Source organism: Cicer arietinum, chromosome 8 (assembly GCF_000331145.2).
Source record: "Cicer arietinum cultivar CDC Frontier isolate Library 1 chromosome 8, Cicar.CDCFrontier_v2.0, whole genome shotgun sequence".
In the NCBI taxonomy this organism is placed as follows: domain Eukaryota; kingdom Viridiplantae; phylum Streptophyta; class Magnoliopsida; order Fabales; family Fabaceae; genus Cicer; species Cicer arietinum.
Window position 1 is genome coordinate 25831459 of NC_021167.2, and position 2527 is coordinate 25833985.

General features: G+C 28.0%; 1 protein-coding gene across 1 annotated transcript; it reads right to left on the reverse strand.

Moving 5' to 3' along the window:
• Positions 1-277: 277 nt before the first annotated feature.
• Positions 278-2527, reverse strand: LOC101491515 (protein C2-DOMAIN ABA-RELATED 4-like). The gene is made up of 3 exons (XM_004512685.4): positions 2220-2527; positions 1133-1228; positions 278-780 (listed from the first exon to the last, which is right to left on the reverse strand). The coding sequence occupies exons 1-3, from the start codon at positions 2361-2363 to the stop codon at positions 490-492; spliced, it is 531 nt and encodes a 176-aa protein (XP_004512742.1). The 5' UTR covers positions 2364-2527; the 3' UTR covers positions 278-489.

A 2527-nucleotide genomic window follows, 5' to 3' on the forward strand; every position in this document is an offset into this window, starting at 1 on the left:
AAGTGAATAACCTTCTCATTCAAAAAACACTTGCAAAACAAATTACATATGTTGGATTCAAATTCTTTAGATAATAAAATAACCAACTTCAAATTTTAACCACTTAAATAGTTTAGATTGTTCACATCAATTAAAATTGACGTGGTTATTGTAAAAGTCAAACATATTCAATGATCTAACGATTTAAATTAAAAAATAATATAAATTTTTTTTACATTGAGAGTATGTTTAATGCAGAATATCTAGAAAAAAGTGTTCAATTCAACAATTCAACATGTGAAGGGGGAAAAAAACAAGAGGATGAATTTCTAAGCATGAAAAAAAGAAATTTCTCAACTGTACTAAATTCATTACAAACTGAATACAATAAGAAAGACTTGAATAACTTCAAGTTCAGAAACTGACCAAACTTCACAAAACAATATATAGTTGAAGAAATAAGTTATGTTTATATATATGAAGTTGCTATTAAATAAACATAACATAAGATTATAAACCCTTAGAACCAGGAAGATCAATCCAGTGCAAACTGATTTCGACTTCGCCGCATTCGACATTTTGTAATCTAAGGATCATATCTTGGATAATTTTGCCGTTCGTATAATAAATACAGCTCTCGTCGGCGAGACAGTTTTGGTTGCTTGGTTGTATTCTTTTGAGTACGGTGCCATTGGCAAGTCCGGTTACGTTCATCCTCAGGGCTTCTATATAGGCCGAGATGTCGAAATCCGCATCTCCCATTTTGTCATCTTTGCTAAATGTGTCATGATCATATACAGTCTGCAAAATATCAAAACTAGTTTAACGATGATGCACTTTGTATTAAATAGCGTATCACAAAATAAGAGCGATTTGTTCAAATTTCACTACGTTATAGTTACTATTTGACAACACACTTTCATTTTCAAAGGAGAAAATGTGAAAATGATAACATTGTGTTGCATCAAAACAAAGAAATTCATGAAATTGTATACATAGTTGTTCAATTACATTAATCTAGAATTGTTCACATGCATGTGTTTGTTCTTTGTTGATGATTTTTTTGAATCTAACTACAAAAACTATTTAAATGAAATGGATTTTTGTTATAAACAAGAAAATAAAGACATTAAAAACCAATTTAAACACTTACCAATGAAACTTGGTGATTAGGATCTATAATAGACAAAGTAAGGTCTTCATTCCACTCAGGATTAACATCCTTTTTAATCACACGAGTCTTAAGTTTCTGAAAAATAAAATTTAACAAAAACAAAAAGTGTTATGATTGTGAATAATAATTAGACAAAGAAAACAGTATCTACTAAGACAAATATTGCATTTGAAACCCATCATTCAATAACTAGAACCTAATCAACTTTCAAACATTCATAGAATTTAACAATTTTTCTTACACAACTGTCAATAAAAAGAAACAACAACAACAAAAACATCTGCAACATCAGCACTTTTAATCGAATGTGTGTCTCGGTGTCTGTCATCGACATAACACGGATTCACTGATTATATTCAATAATTCATTTTTTAAATTATTATAGTACCGACATGGTTGGTATCTCTATATAAGTATTCATGCTTCACATAGACAACAACAAAAACTTGTTTCTACTCATTTTTCTCATAATTAATAGCAGTTTTCAAAAAAAAAAATTGCTTGATTCAATAGCAAGAAAATTGAGTAGAATTTCTACGATCTTTATTTTTTCTTTGAATTAGGGAGCATGTTAAATGTAATTCAAATTGATTTGTAATTAGTTAGTTAAAATATAGTTAAAAGTAAATTAGAGTAACATAGAAGTTGGTTAAATTTGTTGTAACTGAATCAACTAAAACTGCTTCTATAAAAGCTTTCAAAACCAAGAACAATCCTGGAATGCTTAGCCAGAACATTCTACAGACTATTCAGATTGATAATCAATCATCGATTTTCATACTTTCAATTTTTCTTCTCTTTTTTTCTCAATTTCTTCTCTTTTCTTTTCTACAATCTTTATTTTTTTTTAAATTATTAATTTAAAAAATTAAATAAAGGGGGCCCTTGATTCAATAAATCAAAAGCAAGAAACTTTTTTGAGTAGAATTTTTTCAAAATTAACAGTTTTTTTTTTTTTGAAAAAAATAATATAAAGGGGGGTCAATAAATATAAAAAATAAAAATAAAAAGATTGAATTTTTATGAGGATGGTGATGAAAAAAAGTGAAAAATTGAAGAAAAGAACCTGATTATACATCTTGATGACAAGATAAGGATCGCTGCTACGAACATCACGAACAGCAAGATTAACACCACGCTTCACACGAATCCTCAAAAGACCTAACAAATTCTCCATCAGAGACTTTGGTACTGTTGCTGTTTCCTCCATTTCTTTTCTTCTTCCTTCCTTTTACTATTCTTTTATCAATTAATTAATTAATTATTATAATATATCAATATAAATATCAACAAGTTTTTTCTTCTTAATTGTATTATTAATTTAATTTTTGCTTATCTGAATTCTGAATTTATTGTGGTGGTGGGTCCCAAAGG